General features: G+C 41.4%; 1 protein-coding gene across 2 annotated transcripts in view; it reads left to right on the forward strand.

The window, feature by feature from the left end:
• SNX30 (sorting nexin family member 30) overlaps positions 1-18323 on the forward strand; it is a 111053-nt gene that overhangs the window by 66214 nt on the left and 26516 nt on the right. For both annotated transcript variants that reach the window (XM_060101360.1, XM_060101361.1), the window contains 2 exons: positions 6115-6273; positions 16756-16951. In XM_060101360.1, the coding sequence (XP_059957343.1) occupies positions 6115-6273; positions 16756-16951 (355 nt within the window). The remainder of the gene's footprint in view (positions 1-6114; positions 6274-16755; positions 16952-18323) is intronic.

Consider the following 18323-nt stretch of genomic DNA (forward strand, 5'->3'; position numbering starts at 1 on the left):
TAGCATAACACCCTCCAAGTCCATCATGTCGTTGCAGATGGCAAGATTTCCTTTTAACCTTGATGCTCTTTAATTTATTTGTTACTTATTTTTGGTTAGGAGCAATATTTTCTGTTAGTTTGATATAAATAGGAAAAATAGTTTTCTGTCATGTAGTGGGTATGCAGTAAATATTTGTTGAATTGCATAGAAGAAGCAATTTAAAAGCTGACAAGAGGAAATGGGACATATCAAGACTGAGCAAATGAAATCTTTGTCCAGATTTCCCACCCAGAAATAGTAGCTTTTCTGGGACAATCTACTATACTTTTGTTTCATAGATTGTAAAATACTTCCTTACAAACTAATATAAAATATGATACATGTGAAAGTGCTTTACCAAAGTATCAAGTGCTATAAAATGTAAATATTTTAAGATTAAACCTTGAAATATTTAATGGGTTATTGTAATGCTTTGCAGATAGGATTTTTTGAAGGTTCCAACATATATATGCATATATAGTTTCAAAAAAACTTTTCATTATGGAAAATATCAAGCATACCAAAGCAGAGAGATTCAGTGCAGTGAACCCTCATGTTCTCATCACCTAGTTTCAGCACTTATGTTTCATCTCTGTCCTTACCCACTCCCTCATCCTCACACCAGGTTATTATTTTTTAACATTTTTTTTAAACATTCAGCTTATTTATTTTTTTTTAGATGTTGGGGGTAGGAGTTTATTAATTAATTTATTTTTGCTGTGTTGGATCTTCGTTTCTGTGCGAGGGCTTTCTCTAGTTGTGGCAAGCGGGGGCCACTCTTCATCGCGGTGCGCGGGCCTCTCACCGTCGCGGCCTCTCCCGTTGCGGAGCACAGGCTCCAAGCATGCAGGCTCAGTAGTTGTGGCTCACGGGCCTAGTTGCTCCGTGGCATGTGGGATCCTCCCAGACCAGGGCTCGAACCTGTGTCCCCTGCATTAGCAGGCAGATTCTCAACCACTGCGCCACCAGGGAAACCCAGGTTTTTTTTTTTTTTTTAAGTGACATAAACAGCAAAAATTTTTTAGCTTGTAGTTCTGGAAGTCAGAAGTCCAAAATCAGTCTCATTGGATTAATATCAAGGTGTCAATGGAACAGGATAAAAAACCCAGAGATAAACCCACGCACATATGGTCACCTTATCTTTGATAAAGGAGGCAAGAATATACAGTGGAGAAAAGACAGCCTCTTCAATAAGTGGTGCTGGGAAAACTGGACAGCTACATGCAAAAGAATGAAATTAGAACACTCCCTAACACCATACACAAAAATAAACTCAAAATGGATTAAAGACCTACATGTAAGGCCAGACACTATAAAACTCTTAGAGGAAAACATAGGCAGAACACTCTCTGACATAAATCACAGCAAGATCCTTTTTGACCCACCTCCTAGAGAAATGGAAATAAAAACAAAAATAAACACATGGGACCTAATGAAACTTAAAAGCTTTTGCACAGCAAAGGAAATCATATACAGGATGAAAAGGCAACCCTCAGAATGGGAGAAAATATTTGCAAATGAAGCAACTGATAAAGGATTAATCTCTGAAATTTACAAGAAACTCATGCAGCTTAATATGAGCTGTAGTGAGGTAAGTGTCCATCGACAGATGAATGGATAAAGAAGATGTGGCACATATATACAATGGAATATTACTCAGCCATAAAAAGAAATGAAATTGAGTTATTTGTAGTGAGGTGGATGGACCTAGAGTCTGTCATACAGAGTGAAGTAAGTCAGAAAGAGAAAAACAAGTACCGTATGCTAACACATATATATGGAATCTAAGAAAAGAAAAGAAAAGGTCATGAAGAACCTAGGGGCAAGATGGGAATAAAGGCACAGACCTACTAGAGAATGGACTTGAGGATATGGGGAGGGGGAAGGGTAAGCTGTGACAAAGTGAGAGAGTGGCATGGACATATATACACTACCAAACGTAAAATAGATAGCTAGTGGGAAGCAGCCGCATAGCACAGGGAGATCAGCTGGGTGCTTTGTGACCACCTAGAGGGGTGGGATAGGGAGGGTGGGAGGGAGGGAGATGCAAGAGGGAGGAGATATGGGGATATATGTATATGTATGGCTGATTCACTTTGTTATAAAGCAGAAACTAACACACCATTGTAAAGCAATTGTACTCCAATAAAGATGTTAAAAAAAGGGGGGTGGGCAGGTAGGCAAGGCTGTGTCCTTTCTGAAGGCTCTAGGGGAGAATTTGTTCCTTCCCTTTCCAGTCTCTAGAGGCCGTCTGCATTCCTTGGCTCAGGCCCCTTCCTCTTTCTTCAAAACCAGCAGCATTGCATCTCCTCTCCTCTCTGATATCCGCTTCCATCCTTGTATTTTTTTTAAAATTGGGATAAAATTCACATAACATAAAATTCACCGAAGTGTATAAGTCAGTGGCTTTTATTATATTCACAATGTTTTACAGTCACCACCATCTAATTTCAGGACATTTTCATCACCCCAAAAAGAAACCCCATACCCATCACTTCCCACCCCCTCTTTTCCCCAGCCCAAATATTATGAATAATGTCGTTTGAACATTTGTTGTACAAGTTTTTCTGTGAACACTTGCTTTCAATTGTTTTGGCTATATACCAGGGAATGGAATTAAATGGTAATTCTATGTTTAAGTTTTCGAGGAACTGCCAAACTGTTTTCCCCAGTGACTGTGCCATTTTACATCCCCGCCAGCAAGGTATGAGGGTTCCAATTTCTCTATATATTTGCCAACACTTGTGATTTTCCTTTTTTTTCTTTTATAGCCATCCTGGTGGGTTCAAAATGGTATCCCAAGTGATTAAAAAAATTTTTTTGGGCTTAAAACATATATGGAAGTTTTATGTTTAGTCCACTTCCCTTTTTTGCTTTCTGTTCTCAGTATTACCAATTAATACAAATAGTTGGCATTCATTTGATATCTACCATGTGCTGGGAGCTGTGTTGAACTCTTTCTTCACTTGTGTTATTTCATTTACAGAGTGTAGATGCCCTTGATTTTACCAGCAATCCAGATTCCTATGCATAAACAACCCAGAAGGTAATTATAAGGGTGAGGCAGAGAGTAGGTATATCGCTTTAAGGAAGCTTGAAATAGGAAGAAACAAATTTATGAAGCCATGTACATTGGCAATAATGATGCTTATTACAGAAGGAAATTCTGTTTGCAGAAGGATTCACCCCAGGGTTCCTTTAAATAGCAAGCTTCCCTGATTCATTAAACAAAGTTCAATGTAGTAAATCTGAAGAATGGATAACTCTTTTCAGAAGGTTATCTGTTACGTGAAATGAGGCATACCTAACTACTTATTTGCTCATTAGGCCTTTTTCCTAAGTTCTATTCAGCATAGGCAAATGAGAGTATGCTCAACAGGACTCATGAGATAAAAATATCCACTGGGTTTGGTAATTACAAAGTCACTGATCATCTTTAAAAGAGTGGTTTCTGTATGAAGCAGGGATAGGACAGAGAAATACAGAATTGAAGGCAGTACCAACGATGGCTTCGTTTTGGGGTGAAGAAAGGTTGGGGGTTGAGAAATCAAGGGGAAGAGTGGAAGTAAAGGTAAATGATTCTTTTCAAAAAGGTTGAATGAGGCAGGAAGGAGAGTGGAGACGATGTAAGGTCAAGAGATAGATTTTTTTTTTTCAGGTAGAAAGAGAACCGACCATGTTTTTGTAGACTCAGAATAGAGCTGGATGAGGAGATGTTGAAGATAAACAGTAGAGAAGGTATAATTAATTGATGGTGACAGGTGCATGATAGTGAACTAATGGGTCAAGGACACAGATGGAATATTTAGCTTTGGGGAGGGGGCTGTTCTACAGCCACTTGAGGCACGGAGGCAAAGGTGGCACCCAGAAGAGTCTTTACTCTTGAGATCTAAAACATACGGGCTTTCCAAAGCTCTTCAAGTCGAGGCTGTTGACTTCTCTCACACCCAAGTGCTTCCTCTCCAGCAGTGCTGGTGTTGCCAATTCCTAAATATTTGAAAACTTCTGTGTTATAAATTGGGTTGCTTCTTGGCTTTCTCACTCTAAGTCCTTAGGATACCACATTGCCTAAGTCCTTGTTCCTGTATCTTATTTCAGCGTGTGTGTGTGTGTGTGTCTGTGTGTGTGTGAGTGCTTGGGGGGTCTATAACTTAAAAGAAAAAAAAATCTGTTTCGACATATTACAGAAGTTTAAGGAGGTTGCAGACTTAAATGCTTGTTCCAGTTTTTCCATCTCCTCATCAACACTTGTTCTTTCCTTTCCTGTGTTTCTCTGTCTCTGTCTATTATGGTCATCCTAGTGGGTGTGAAGTGGTATCTCACTGGTTTTTTTTTTTTTTTTTAACATCTTCGTTGGAGTATAATTGCTTTACAGTGGTATGTTAGTTTCTGCTTTATAACAAAGTAAATCAGCTATACATATACGTATATCCCCATATCTCCTCCCTCTTGCGTCTCCCTCCCACCCTCCCTATCCCACCCCTCTAAGTGGTCACAAAGCACCGAGCTGATCTCCCTGTGCTATGTGGCTGCTTCCAACTATCTATTTTACATTTGGTAGTGTGTATATATGTCCATGCCTCTCTCTCACTTCATCCCAGCTTACCCTTCCCCACCCATGTCCTCAAGTCCATTCTCTACGTCTTTATTCCTGTCCTGCCCCTAGGTTCTTCAGAACCCTTTTTTTTTTTTTTTTTTTTTAGATTCCATATATGTGTTAGCATACGGTATTTGTTTTTCTCTTTCTGACTTACTTCACTCTGTATGACAGACTCTAGGTCCATCCACCTCACTACAAATAATTTCATTTCTTTTTATGGCTAATATTCCATTGTATATATGTACCACATCTTCTTTATCCATCATCGGTTGATGGACACTTAGGTTGCTTCCATGTCCTGGCTACTGTAAATAGAGCTGCAGTGAACATTGTGGTACATGTCTCTTTTAATTATGGTTTTCTCAGGATATATGCCCAATAGTGGGATTGCTGGGTCGTATGGTAGTTCTATTTTTACTTTTTTAAGAAACCTCCATACTGTTCTCCATAGTGGCTGTATCAGTTTACATTCCCACCAACAGTGCAAGAGGGTTCCCTTTTCTCTACACCCTCTCCAGCATTTATTGTTTGTAGATTTTTTGATGATGGCCATTCTGACTGGTGTGAGGTGATACCTCATTGTAGTTTTGATTTGCATTTCTCTAATGATTATCTCACTGTGGTTTTGGTTTGTATTTCCCTAATGACGTTGAGCATCTTTTCGTGTGCGTTTTGGCCACTTGTACATCTTCTTTGGAGAAATGTCTACTGGGTCATTTTTAAATATAAATGTTCTTTTAATATTTCATAACCAAAACATTTTCAAATTGTGCATTAGCAGATACTCTCTTTTCCTGTGGTGGCAGTAATGAGGAAGGCCTTTTAATCAAGCTGCTATGGAAATAGGTTAAAGCTCAAAGATCCCTTGGAAGCCAGGTCGTTTTAAATTGCCGACAATATTGGCTCAGAGTAAATACGATGGAGAGATTTATTTGAGTGAGGAGTAAAGGAAGTTATATTATTAAGAACCTTTAAGCATAAACCTAAACAAAAAAATTGCCTTAGAAAAGGTATTTTTTTAGATACGTGGGTTTCCCTAATGTACTTATTTTTTCATTCACCAAATTCTTTTACCCTTGAACTGGGAGTAGGATCTTAAGATATTTAAACAAATTTTTGTGTGGCTGATGTTGTCTGACTCCTTTCCTTTCTTTCTTATCTTGCCTTAACTTTCCCATTATATCACCTGTGCATCAAGCAACGTAAAGATAACTATATTATCGGATTTACCGGTAGATGTTAACTGACTGTTTTCTGTTTTCCAGGGACCATGTTCTACTGTTTCATTTCTTGTATTATAAAATTGACTGGGTAGTTGTGATTTACTCCATTGGTATTTTTTCAGAAATATTTTTACTGATGACTACATAAAGATCTGACCTATGAAGAAAGACTGTTCTTGACAGATGGGTCCTAGGACTTATTTGCTAGCCTGGTTTTTCTTTGCACTTTCTTATCAGTTACTCTGAATATTTTTGTTCATGTCATCGTAGCCACTTCCTGAGAAGTTTGTGGTGAAAGGTGTTGTGGATCGTTTTTCAGAAGAGTTTGTGGAGACCAGAAGAAAAGCTTTGGATAAATTCCTGAAAAGAATTACGGATCATCCTGTGCTTTCTTTCAATGAACACTTTAATGTTTTCCTTACTGCTAAGGTAAGGCAGAATTTTTCATGTTCCTCTCCCAGATTAGCATTCTTTGGACTCTTTCTTAAAAGCTGTTTTGATCTCTCACAAGCCACCCCTGTAGTGGGTGTCATAGAATTGCTCTGGGTTTGTTTTTTCTGTATTTGTTTCTGGTGCTCATCTGCCCTGGTACCGTTTCCATGTTAGAATTTAGGAGAAATATCCCCCTGCAGCAGTCAAGGAAGTTAGAATAGTTTCACTTACCAAAAGCAGGGATAAGTGTTTACCTACACACTTACCGGCGGAATTACTGGGTGAGGCCATTCTGACCAATGGTGGGCATGAAAGGGAAAGAATGTTTATTGAGTGTTTGGTAAGGACATTTTCACAGGCACCCTGTGAGTATGCTCATAGCCTCATTTCACAGGCAAGGAAACTAAAGTTCAGGGCATGTGTACTAGTTCAGCTGGTGTCACTAGGATGTGAAATAGGGTCATTGTGGCTCCTGAGGCCACAGTTTGCACAGACTGCCTGACCAAGAGTAGTTCAGCATTACTTGCCCACAGCCAAGTTCCTAGCCAGTGGGCATTTTCCAAGCACTTGCCAGGGAAATAGTTGGGGCCTACACGGCTGCCAGATTCTATGTATTCAAACTCACGCTGGCGCCCCCCACTTTCCTCTGAACTTCCCTGTTGGCAGAACTGACTGGCAACTGACTGGCAGCCTGAGGTGCTCGACTCTGATTGTCTGCAGATATGGGAGCTCGTGTTCAGACTCTTGTGCCAGCTTCCCTCCAGCCCCATCTGTTTATTTTCACGTATCCTATTCTCACATTCAGGCCATAGGTAATTCATTCCATGTTGGCAAGGGTATCAAGGCCCAGGTACTTTGCAGTTTTCTTTTTCAAACTGGCAAAATGGAGAAATATTTACAGACAACATCAGTTGCCGTAAAGGCGTTGGAGGGGATGCCATTCTCCGGACATAAGAGCCACCTGGCAAAGTCCTCCAGTGTTGTGGGTTTTCTTTTTTACTTTTTCCTAGACCTCAGTTGGCACTTAGCCTCCTTGATGACATTCCTGTTTCTCTTCTTTTTTTCCTGGAAACCTTTCCCACACAGGTCAAACTTGTGTTCTTTTTAAAAATAAGTATTTCGTGGTGAACTGCTCCTCGGATGTAGTTCTTCCAGTGACTACACAAAGTAAAATCCACTCTGTTCTCCAAAAGTGCAGCTCAGTGTTTCACCCAGATTAGTGCTTTGTTGTCCAGGCAGGCCCTCAAGTTTCGTCATTTTTATTGAATAAAGAGACAGAGGAGGAGAAAGCTTGGACCCCCGGTCATTAGGAATTTGTGTAAAGAATAAGTAGGAAAGGTGGGTTTTTTTTTGGGGGGGGGGTATATGTGGTGTTCATCTGTGGACCAAGCAATATGAACTGATTTTATTTTTAATTTGCTCAATTTTGTTACTGAAGTATAACATACATAGAGAAAAATATACAAATCACAGCTCAATAAATGATCACAAAATGAACATACCTTTATAATCACTACCCAATCAAGAAAGAAAATCCCCAGCACACTGGAAGCCTCTCTCATCTCTGCTCCCAATCACTACCACTCCCCTCCTCCCCAGGGTAAACAGTATCCTGATTTCTATCATCAGAGATAACTGATTTTTTTTAAAGCCCTTCAAAGTCTTAATCAAAATCTAACTTGATGTGAGTGAGTACGGGAGAGTTGGCTTGTTTAGAAAGAACAGCCTCCTGCCTTAGTTCAGTTTTATTTGCTGAAGCAAATGCACTAAATAACCTCATCTTTTCTTTTATTTCTTTTTAATTGTGCGAAAATACACATGACATAAAATTTACCATCTTAACCATTTTACAGTGTACAGTTGGGAAATGTTAAGTATATTCACCCTGTCGTACATCTAATCTCCAGAACTTTTTCATCCTGCAAAACTGAAACTTTGTACCCACTAAACAATAACTCCCCCCATCTCACCCAGCCCGTACCCCCATCTTTTCTCTTAAAACGCTTTGAATAACTTGGTCCTGTCCTTAGATAGGCCACTGACATGCTCTGCCATAGTGAATGCAGAAGCTTTCATGATGACATGATCTTACCAAAAATTAGAAGTGTCCTTAAGAAGAAACCACTGACTTCCGGGTAAGATGGCGGAAGAGTAAGACACGGAGATCACCTTCCTCCCCACAGATACACCAGAAATACAGCTACACGTGGAACAACTCCTACAGAACACCTACTGAACGCTGGCAGAAGACCCCAGACCTCCCAAAAGGCAAGAAACTCCCCACATACCTGGGTAGGGCAAAGCGGAGAGATTCCCGCACAGAGGAGCGGTGCCGAGCGGCACTCACCAGCCCGAGAGGCTTGTCTGCTCCCCCGCCGGGGCGGGCGGCGCTGGAGCTGAGGCTCGGGCTTCGGTCAGAGCGCAGCTAGAGGACTGGGGCTGGCGGCGAGAACTCAGCCTGAAGGGGGCTAATGTGCCACAGCTAGCCGGGAGGGAGTCCGGGAAAACTCTGGAGCTGCCGAAGAGGCAGGAGACTTTTTCTTCCCTCTTGGTTTCCTGGTGCGCGAGGAGAGGGGATTAAGAGCGCCGCGTAAAGGAGCTCCAGAGACGGGCGCGAGTCGCGGCTGAAAGCGCGGAACCCAGAGACGGGCGTGGGACGCTGGGGCTGCTGCTGCCGCCGCCAAGAAGCCTGTGTGCGAGCGCAGGTCACTGTCCACACCGCCCTTCCGGGAGCCTGTGCAGCCTGCCACTGCCGGGGTCCCGGGATCCAGGGGCGGCTTCCCTGAGAGAACGCACGGCGCGCCTCGGGCTGGTGCAACGTCACGCCGACCTCTGCCGCTGCAGGCTCGCCCCGCACTCCGTGCCCCTCCCTCCCGCCGGGCCTGAGTGAGCCAGAGTCCCCGAAGAGGCTGCTCCTTTAACCCTGTCCTGTCTGAGCGAAGAACAGACGCCCTCCGGCGACCTAAATGCAGAGGCGGGGCCAAATCCAAAGCTGAGACCCAGGAGCTGTGAGAACAAAGAAGAGAAAGGGAAACCTCTCCCAGCAGCCTCAGAAGCAGCGGATTAAAGCTCCACAATCAACTTGATGTACCCTGCATCTGTGGAATACATGAATAGACAACAAATCATCCCAAATTGAGGAGCCAGGAGTCAGTGCTGTGCCTCTGAGGTGGGAGAGCCAACTTCAGGACACTGGTCCACAAGAGACCTCCCAGCTCCACATAATATCAAACGGCGAAAATCTTCCAGAGATCTCCATCTCAACACCAGCACCCAGCTTCACTCAACGACCAGCAAGCTACAGTGCTGGACACCCTATGCCAAACAACTAGCAAGACAGGAACACAACGCCACGCATTAGCAGACAGGTGGCCTAAAATCATAAAAAGTCCGCAGACACCCCAAAACACACCACCAGACGTGGACCTGCCCACCAGAAAGACAAGATCCAGCCTCATCCACCAGAACACAGGCAGTAGTCCCCTCCACCAAGAAGCCTACACAACCCACTAAACCAACCTTAGCCACTGGGGACAGACACCAAAAACAACGGGAACTACGAACCTGCAGCCTGCAAAAAGGAGACCCCAAACACAGTAACATAAGCAAAATGAGAAGACAGAAAAACACACAGCAGGAGAAGGAGCAAGATAAAAACCCACCAGACCTAACAAATGAAGAGGTAATAGGCAGTCTACCTGAAAAAGAATTCAGAATAATGATGGTAAAGATGATCCAAAATCTTGGAAATAGAATAGACAAAATGCAAGAAACAGTTAACAAGGACCTAGAAGAACTAAAGATGAATCAAGCATCGATTAAAAACACAATAAATGAAATCAAAAATACTCTAGATGGGATCAATAGCAGAATAACTGAGGCAGAAGAACGGATAAGTGAGGTGGAAGATAAAATAGTGGAAATAACTGCTGCAGAGCAAAATAAAGAAAAAAGAATGAAAAGAACAGAGGACAGTCTCAGAGACCTCTGGGACAACATTAAACGCACCAACATTCGAATTATAGGGGTTCCAGAAGAAGAAGAGAAAAAGAAAGGGACTGAGAAAATATTTGAAGAGATTATAGTTGAAAACTTCCCTAATATGGGAAAGGAAATAGTTAATCAAGTCCAGGAGGCACAGAGAGTCCCATACAGAATAAATCCAAGGAGAAATACACCAAGACACATATTAATCAAACTGTCAAAAATTAAACACAAAGAAATCATATTAAAAGCAGCAAGGCAAAAACAACAAATAACACACAAGGGAATCCCCATCAGGATAACAGCTGATCTCTCAGCAGAAACTCTACAAGCCAGAAGGGAGTGGCAGGACATAATTAAAGTGATGAAGGAGAAAAACCTGCAACCAAGATTACTCTACCCAGCAAGGATCTCATTCAGATTTGATGGAGAAATTAAAACGTTTACAGACAAGCAAAAGCTGAGAGAATTCAGCACCACCAAACCAGCTTTACAACAAATGCTAAAGGAACTTCTCTAGGCAAGAAACACAACAGAAGGAAAAGAACTACAATAACGAGCCCAAAACAATTAAGAAAATGGGAATAGGAACATACATATCAATAATTACCTTAAATGTAAATGGACTAAATGCTCCCACCAAAAGACACAGACTGGCTGAATGGATACAAAAACAAGACCCATATATATGCTGTCTACAAGAGACCCACTTCAGACCTAGAGACACATACAGACTGAAAGTAAGGGGATGGAAAAAGATATTCCATGCAAATGGAAACCAAAAGAAAGCTGGAGTAGCAATTCTCATATCAGACAAAATAGACTTTAAAATAAAGACTACTAGAAGAGACAAAGAAGGACACTACATAATGATCAAGGGATCGATCCAAGAAGAAGATATAACAATTGTAAATATTTATGCACCAAACATAGGAGCACCCCAATACATAAGGGAAATATTAACAGCCATAAAAGGAGAAATCGACAGTAACACAATCATAGTAGGGGACTTTAACACCCCACTTTCACCAATGGACAGGTCATCCAAAATGAAAATAAATAAGGAAACACAAGCTTTAAATGATACATTAAACAAGATGGACTTAATTGATATTTATAGGACATTCCATCCAAAAACAACAGAATACACATTTTTCTCAAGTGCTCATGGAACATTCTCCAGGATAGATCATATCTTGGGTCACAAATCAAGCCTTGGTAAATTTAAGAAAATTGAAATTGTATCAAGTATCTTTTCCGACCACAATGCTATGAGACTAGATATCAATTACAGGAAAAGAGCTGTAAAACATACAAACACATGGAGGCTAAACAATACACTACTTAATAACGAAGTGATCACTGAAGAAATCAAAGAGGAAATCAAAAAATACCTAGAAACAAATGACAATGGAGACACGACGACCCAAAACCTATGGGATGCAGCAAAAGCAGTTCTAAGAGGGAAGTTTATGGCAATACAATCCCACCTTAAGAAACAGGAAACATCTCGAATAAACAACCTAACCTTGCACCTAAAGCAATTAGAGAAAGAAGAACAAAAACATCCCAAAGTTAGCAGAAGGAAAGAAATCATAAAAATCAGATCAGAAATAAATGAAAAAGAAATGAAGGAAACGATAGCAAAGATCAATAAAACTAAAAGCTGGTTCTTTGAGAAGATAAACAAAATTGATAAACCATTAGCCAGACTCATCAAGAAAAAAAGGGAGAAGACTCAAATCAATAGAATTAGAAATGAAAAAGGAGAAGTAACAACTGACACTGCAGAAATACAAAAGATCATGAGAGATTACTATAAGCAACTCTATGCCAATAAAATGGACAACCTGGAAGAAATGGACAAATTCTTAGAAATGCACAACCTGCCAAGACTGAATCAGGAAGAAATAGAAAATATGAACAGACCAATCACAAGCACTGAAATTGAAACTGTGATCAAAAATCTTCCGACAAACAAAAGCCCAGGACCAGATGGTTTCACAGGGGAATTCTATCAAGCATTTAGAGAAGAGCTAACACCTATCCTTCTGAAACTCTTCCAAAATATAGCAGAGGGAGGAACACTCCCAAACTCATTCTATGAGGCCACCATCACCTTGATACCAAAACCAGACAAGGATGTCACAAAGAAAGAAAACTACAGGCCAATATCACTGATGAACATAGATGCAAAAATCCTCAACAAAATACTAGCAAACAGAATCCAACAGCACATTAAAAGGATCATACAGCATGATCAAGTGGGGTTTATTCCAGGAATGCAAGGATTCTTCAATATATGCAAATCAATCAACGTGATACACCATATTAACAAACTGAAGGAGAAAAACCATATGATCATCTCAATAGATGCAGAGAAAGCTTTTGACAAAATTCAACACCCATTTATGATAAAAACCCTGCAGAAAGTAGGCATAGAGGGAACTTTCCTCAACATAATAAAGGCCATATATGACAAACCCACAGCCAGCATCGTCCTCGATGGTGAAAAACTGAAACCATTTCCACTAAGATCAGGAACAAGACAAGGTTGCCCACTCTCACCACTCTTATTCAACATAGTTTTGGAAGTTTTAGCAACAGCAATGAGAGAAGAAAAGGAAATAAAAGGAATCCAAATGGGAAAAGAAGAAGTAAAGCTGTCACTGTTTGCAGATGACATGATACTATACATAGAGAATCCTAAAGATGCTACCAGAAAACTACTAGAGCTAATCAATGAATTTGGTAAAGTTACAGGATACAAAATTAATGCACAGAAATCTCTGGCATTCCTATATACTAATGATGAAAAATCTGAAAGTGAAATCAAGGAAACACTCCCATTTACCATTGCAACAAAAAGAATAAAATATCTAGGAATAAACCTACCTAAGGAGACAAAAGACCTGTATGCAGAAAATTATAAGACACTGATGAAAGAAATTAAAGATGATACAAATAGATGGAGAGATGTACCATGTTCTTGGATTGGAAGAATCAACATTGTGAAAATGACTCTACTACCCAAAGCAATCTACAGATTCAATGCAATCCCTATCAAACTACCAATGGCATTTTTCACAGAACTAGAACAAAAAATTTCACAATTTGTATGGAAACACAAAAGACCCCGAATAGCCAAAGCAATCTTGAGAACGAAAAACGGAGCTGGAGGAATCAGGCTCCCTGACTTTAGACTATACTACAAAGCTACAGTAATCAAGACAGTATGGTACTGGCACAAAAACAGAAATATAGATCAATGGAACAGGATAGAAAGCCCAGAGATAAACCCACGGACATATGGTCACCTTATCTTTGATAAAGGAGGCAGGAATGTACAGTGGAGAAAGGACAGTCTCTTCAATAAGTGGTGCTGGGAAAACTGGACAGGGACATGTAAAAGTATGAGATTAGATCACTCCCTAACACCATACACAAAAATAAGCTCAAAATGGATTAAAGACCTAAATGTAAGGCCAGACACTATCAAACTCCTAGAGGAAAACATAGGCAGAACACTCTATGACATAAATCACAGCAAGATCTTTTTTGACCCACCTCCTAGAGAAATGGAAATAAAGACAAAAATAAACACATGGGACCTAATGAAACTTCAAAGCTTTTGCACAGCAAAGGAAACCATAAACAAGACCAAAAGACAACCCTCAGAATGGGAGAAAATATTTGCAAATGAAGCAACTGACAAAGGATTAATCTCCAAAATTTATAAGCAGCTCATGCAGCTCAATAGCAAAAAAACAAACAACCCAATCCAAAAATGGGCAGAAGACCTAAATAGACATTTCTCCACAGAAGATATACAGACTGCCAACAAACACATGAAAGGATGCTCAACATCTTTACTCATTAGAGAAATGCAAATCAAAACTACAATGAGATATCATCTCACACCAGTCAGAATGGCCATCATCAAAAAATCTAGAAACAATAAATGCTGGAGAGGGTGTGGAAAAAAGGGAACACTCTTGCACTGCTGGTGGGAATGTGAATTGGTACAGCCACTATGGAGAACGGTATGGAGGTTCCTTAAAAAACTACAAATAGAACTACCATATGACCCAGCAATCCCACTACTGGGCATATACCCTGAGAAAACCATAATTCAAAAAGAGACATGTACCAAAATGTTCATAGCAGCCCTATTTACAATAGCCCGGAGATGGAAACAACCTAAGTGTCCATCATCGGATGAATGGGTAAAGAAGATGTGGCACATATATACAATGGAATATTGCTCAGCCATAAAAAGAAATGAAATTGAGCTATTTGTAATGAGGTGGATGGACCTAGAGTCTGTCATACAGAGTGAAGTAAGTCAGAAAGAGAAAGACAAATACTGTATGCTGACACATATATATGGAATTTAAGAAAAAAAAATGTCATGAAGAACATAGGGGTAAGACAGGAATAAAGACACAGACCTACTAGAGCATGGACTTGAGGATATGGGGAGGGGGAAGGGTAAGCTGTGACAAAGTGAAAGAGCGGCGTGGACATATATACACTACCAAACGTAAGGTAGATAGCCAGTGGGAAGCAGCCGCATAGCACAGGGAGATCAGCTCGGTTCTTTGTGACCGCCTGGAGGCGTGGGATAGGGAGGGTGGGAGGGAGACGCAAAAGGGAGGGGATATGGGAACATATGTATATATATAACTGATTAAATTTGTAAAATAAAAAAAAAAAAAAGAAGAAACCACTGATGCTGGAGGAGGTGGAGGATGCTTAGTATCAGCTGTGCTCAAGTCAGTGTTTTCATCGTTGGCACAATGGGTGCAGCAGTCAGATAGGTACGACTAAATAACTGTACTCAACACGTTAATGAACTTGGTTAACTGGGGATTCTTTGTAAAGTGCTACCTGAAGTAGAGTTTATGCAGTCCAGTGAGTCCATTTGGATTGAACCCTGAGCCAAAAAAACATTGTCTATGGAGCAATTCCTAGAACTCCAGGGCTTCAGTTATTGTCTTGTGAAAGCCTGGTGCCTACAGGGATGCTTTTTTCTAGAGTGTATGAGGTTAGAAGGGGAGATAAGATCATTATTTTATTAAAAATTTTTTTCTTTGGCTGTGGCATGCAGGATCTTACCTCCCCAACCAGGGGTCGAACCCTCGCCCCCTGCAGTGGAATTGCAGCGTCCTAACCACTGGACCGCCAGGGAATTCCCCGAGATGGGATCTTTAGAACATTGTCTCAGGCAGGTGGCATAGAAAGGAAGGACAGAGATGGAGGAGGGAGCTTAGAGGAGGTTGCTGCCTTTTTTAAGATTGGTGAGCTTCGCATATATTTCATATGCTGAAGGATTAGAAGTTGAAATTATAGACAGGAGAGAAGGGATGGTTGAGAGGGCAAGGGCCTTGGCTGGTGGGGGAAGTGTGGGCAGGAGAGGGCAGAATCAAGAGCAGAAGTGAAGGCCTTGGCTGCATGGAGGAGGAGGACGTGAAATCAGGAGGGATCTACATTTCAGGCACTTTTGGAGACCTGAGCCTCGGATGGTATGTCACGTGGGAGGGGGCTGTCAGACAGCTGTGTTAACCTCTGCTCTATCCCTCCATGAGGCGAGGCCACCAGAGAGCAGTGGCCTTGTGCCGTGTTCCCTTCTCTCCCTGTAGACCTGTCCCTCTAGGACTGGGATTATCATTCTGTTAGTATCGAGGGTAGACATAAAGAACAGACACCTGCATCTTCTGTAAAACCACTTTTGAAGGCACCATTAAAGTAAGTGACATAGAACAACGGGAAGATACTGAAGATTCCCCTTAGAGTTTAATGATAGGAAGAAATTTATTTTACCTGGCAGACTAATAACGCTTTTTAGGTTTCAGTTCAGTGGATTATGCAGCTGAACGTATTTCCCATTTATGCCTCAACCAAGAAATCCAGGGTAAAATGTTTTGTCATTTGCAGCATCTATCCTTGGCCTGGGTTTTGTAGCACCGCCTTTCCTGTCACTGTCTCCTGCTTTCCACCCTCCACGTCCCTTATATGGCTTTGGTTAGGATATAAATAAATGAATGGAATGAATCTCAGCTCTTGAATTTTGCTCCTAAAGACAATTTAGGATATTTTGTGTAGGAGAAAGGGACACTTTTAAAAAAACTTGTATTTAAACAGTTGTGTTTAAAGGAAGGTGTGCTGGGTGAGTGAACCTGATTGGAAAGGTAGGAGTGCAGCTCTGTATAAAGAGACCTGGGTGCAGGAGTATGAGCGTGGTGGCTGTGATGGCAAGGAGAGGAGAGAGAGAGAGAGAGAGAGAGAGTGTGTGTGTGTGTGTGTGTGTGTGTGTGTGTGTGTGTGTGTGTGTGTGTGTGTGTGTGTGTTTTGAGCGCCTTAACCTAACTCACCTCCCTATTTTCTGAGTCTTCCATTTCCAAAAGGAAACTGCCTAAAGGAATTGGCTTACTGAGTCCTGACCATGTGAGCAGTCGAGCCCTTTGAGTTTGTTTGTTCACATGTCATCCTTAGGACCTGAATGCCCATAAGAAGCAAGGGATGGCGTTGCTGACTCGAGTGGGTGAGTCGGTCAAGCATGTCACTGGCGGCTACAAGCTGAGGAGTCGGCCTCTCGAGTTTGCAGCCATAGGCGAGTACTTAGACACATTTGCGCTCAAGCTGGGAACCATTGATCGAATAGCCCAGCGGATCATCAAGGAAGAAATAGGTGAGCTCTCTGTTGAGTTCTTGATCAGGCCCAGGGACCACGTTTGCAGAAATGGCATTCATTGCGCCAAGCAGAATCAAAATGCAGAAATGCTGGAGCAGCAGAACCAGGCCACATTTTGCTTATAAAACTAATAAATAAATACAAGACGTGGGGGAGGTAGTTGTGACCAGAGTATAATTTTGCACCCCGTCCCTTGCCCTGCATTTCATCCTTGTGTTTGCTTTCCCATAGCAAACAACCACTTTGAGCCTCTAGGCTTTTCCACTTTTCTCTCGCTCAACTTCCCTTCATCCACAGCAATGATCATTTAAAAAATAAACTTAAGTATCTTTTCTGGCAGAAAGATGGTTCAAGATGAGAGCAGTGTTTGCCAAAGTTAGGATCCTCATGAGCCTTCAGGCTTGAAATTGACTCACCTGCCTATCCTTGCTTCATTTCAAACCCACTCTTCCTGACCCAGGGAGTTATAAGGCCTTTCTTTAACCTTCCTGGTTGTTTCCACCACTTCCTCCCCACCCCTCTCATGGCCACTTGCTTTTTTGTGTCCCAGAATGTTGGGGCCCTTTGTTTTCTTACATGTATGTAGGCCAAATAGACCTGAACAGTGTTAATGATCATGCTGGCATGTGATGTGAAACACATAGAGGAGGATTCTCTGGTAGTTGCCATTCATTGGTTACTAAAAAATGGCAACAACATTTTGTTGTAATGGGAAGAATCCTAGTGGCAAATGATAGGCCAGGTGTTTTTGTGGGGGAAATCAAACAACATTTTTCCTTGTTCCCTGTGCTTTAATTCTCCTTTACCTGCTGCTGGTATCCTGTGGGGCCTGCAGGTTTTGGAAATGGCTTTAGGTACCATCTACACCTAAAGATCATGTGGGGTAAATTCTGATGGGACCAAGGTGTTGGGGTGACCCCTGAGTGAGAGGTTGAGTCTGCTTAGGTAAGGCCACATTTCTTGTATCAACTGTTTCCTAAAATTCCATTATTTTTCCATTGTGACTGATTTTTTTTTAATTTTTAAAAACACCCCCCTAAACCTATATGAAACTCTGCCTCCATTGCCTATTAAAATATGGCTTCACTGTAGGGGTAGGTGAGTAGGTTTCTAGGAAAATACTTGGTGGATGTAGCTCCCACCACTTTTCCCCGAAGGCACTGTGGTCCCCATTATCCAGAGGCATGGCATTCCTATTATGGAGTGGAGTTGAGTGATGTTATAGTGTCAGCTGTAATATCAGCTTTCGGAGATTAAAAAAGTTGGTTATACACAGTGTTGTATTTAAAGGAAAGCAGACTCAGAGAGCTCTTGGCTGCATTGGTTATTGAGTCAGTAATACCAGTGATTGCTACCCAGCCGATCTTAA

This window comes from Mesoplodon densirostris, chromosome 6 (genome assembly GCF_025265405.1).
Source record: "Mesoplodon densirostris isolate mMesDen1 chromosome 6, mMesDen1 primary haplotype, whole genome shotgun sequence".
In the NCBI taxonomy this organism is placed as follows: Eukaryota; Metazoa; Chordata; class Mammalia; order Artiodactyla; family Ziphiidae; genus Mesoplodon; species Mesoplodon densirostris.